Source organism: Aplysia californica, unplaced genomic scaffold (genome assembly GCF_000002075.1).
Source record: "Aplysia californica isolate F4 #8 unplaced genomic scaffold, AplCal3.0 scaffold00040, whole genome shotgun sequence".
Lineage (NCBI taxonomy): Eukaryota > Metazoa > Mollusca > Gastropoda > Aplysiida > Aplysiidae > Aplysia > Aplysia californica.
The window spans coordinates 1,860,292-1,862,021 of NW_004797310.1; the positions used below are offsets into that span (position 1 = coordinate 1,860,292).

The 1,730-nt window shown below is 40.7% G+C and overlaps 1 protein-coding gene across 1 annotated transcript in view; it reads right to left on the reverse strand.

Moving 5' to 3' along the window:
- Positions 1-1,352, reverse strand: part of LOC101850307 (tax1-binding protein 3 homolog) — a 13,425-nt gene extending 12,073 nt beyond the window's left edge. The window contains exon 1 of the mRNA XM_005092102.3: positions 1,278-1,352. Coding sequence (XP_005092159.1) covers positions 1,278-1,319 — 42 coding nt within the window. The 5' untranslated portion in view covers positions 1,320-1,352. The remainder of the gene's footprint in view (positions 1-1,277) is intronic.
- Between the last annotated feature and the right edge of the window lie 378 nt (positions 1,353-1,730).

The following is a 1,730-nucleotide window of genomic DNA, read 5'->3' on the forward strand; positions in this document are numbered from 1 at the left end:
GAGAGAGAGAGAGAGAGGGGGGGGGGCAATAAGTTGAATAAGAACCCAATACTGTTGAAGATCCGCCCCCTGTCAAAGTTGCCCACAGCCCCTGTCAGTTCTGTCACAGGCAATGCTGAAGTTGCCCCATCCATTCGGGAGTCGAATTTGCACCAATCCCTGTCGAAGTTACCCCAAGCGAGGGTATGCCACAAAATAGTGATTGGTTGAAAATCCGGAAAGCAAATAGAGTAAAGAACATAATAATCGAGAAGTAGAATGGCTACTTGACACAACGAATACCAAGATGGTCTGTGTTTTTTCATAAAGGCGGGAGCAGTCAGTTACTTTTGCGGCACTACACAAACCTGTCTAAGTTGCCCCAACCTACCCTATCCACTTGCAGTCTCGAATAAGATCTACTCCATTTGCAGCTCAGCGTCCTTTTGAGTCCAATCTCTTGTAAGTGCTTACAATTTCTTACGTGCTTACAAACTTTAAAAGAAACGATCAGGATGGAAACGGTCTTTAATCTATAATTTTTGCCCTGCGTCGTTGAATTTTGTTTGAACTTGCTTTCGTACGTAAGCCTTCTCTTAGTCTTTTTCTTCTCCTCAGTTGCGTAGTGTACAGCATCAGTCTGGGCGGAAGAAGGGTGCTGTACAACAATCACAGACTACCGAACCGAACAATTCTCAGTTTATTCTGTTAAATCCGAGGCTGCCGTCGTGTTGCCACCATGACATGACTGACAAAGTGGAAATCCCTCAACGATAGAAAACAAGATGGCTGTTACTATAAATATCGGCCAATGGCGTTTAGTTGTTGTTCTCTAGTAGATCTAGAATCTCAATAATCTAGCCTATGGAAGCCTGAGTTAATAGTACTAGATCTAGATCTAGTACTTAATCAGGAGTAGGCCTCTAGATTTTCTAGCTAGCTAGCTGGTCTAGCCTCCGCTTGTTTTGATTCACCAGGAAGTGGTATCAGAATCTGTAGAACTGTGAAAAATCTAACACATTTAGCTTTGAAGGCAGAAAATTACTTGAGATTACTGAGACTCAATCACTGGGCCCCTAAATCAGTTCGACAAGTCTTGTTGAGCCAGACAAATCGGCACCTCTTCCTGCTTCATAATTCGCAAACCGAGACTAGAGACATCATCATTCAATTTCCTCACCGAACCCAGTGAGAACATGGACAGCAATTACCAGGGTCACATCCCTACTAAAATAAACCATCACTTCAGACACAAATCAGACATAACAAAGGGTACAATACTGTAAAACGATAGTTACACTGTAGCATTCCAGCGGCTCCCCTGCAGTGTGCCCCGCCATTTTGATTGAACGTTGATATTCACAAACTGTTGGGAATAAACCTCATGCTGCAAGTTATGATGTTATCCCCAATGATTTGGGAATAGCCTGACTTCAGGGGGGCCGCAGCTGCATTAATTTTGTTTTCTAAATTTTGTTTTTCTATTTGTGATACTGAAACTTCGAATATTTCATCAGGATTTATAACATGTATAAAACCAAAGACAACTCTACCTTAGAATAAAAATGCGACGAAAAATCAGAACCTATCCCTTAAAAAAAATGAAATTACTAGATCTATAAATAATAATTCCAACCCAAACAAACGAAATTGCGTATTTCTCTTTTTTTAATTAATAAGGGGAGATCGAGTCTCCACAAATAATTATTAATCTTCATTATCTACTATAACATTTTACATCTTATACCCCC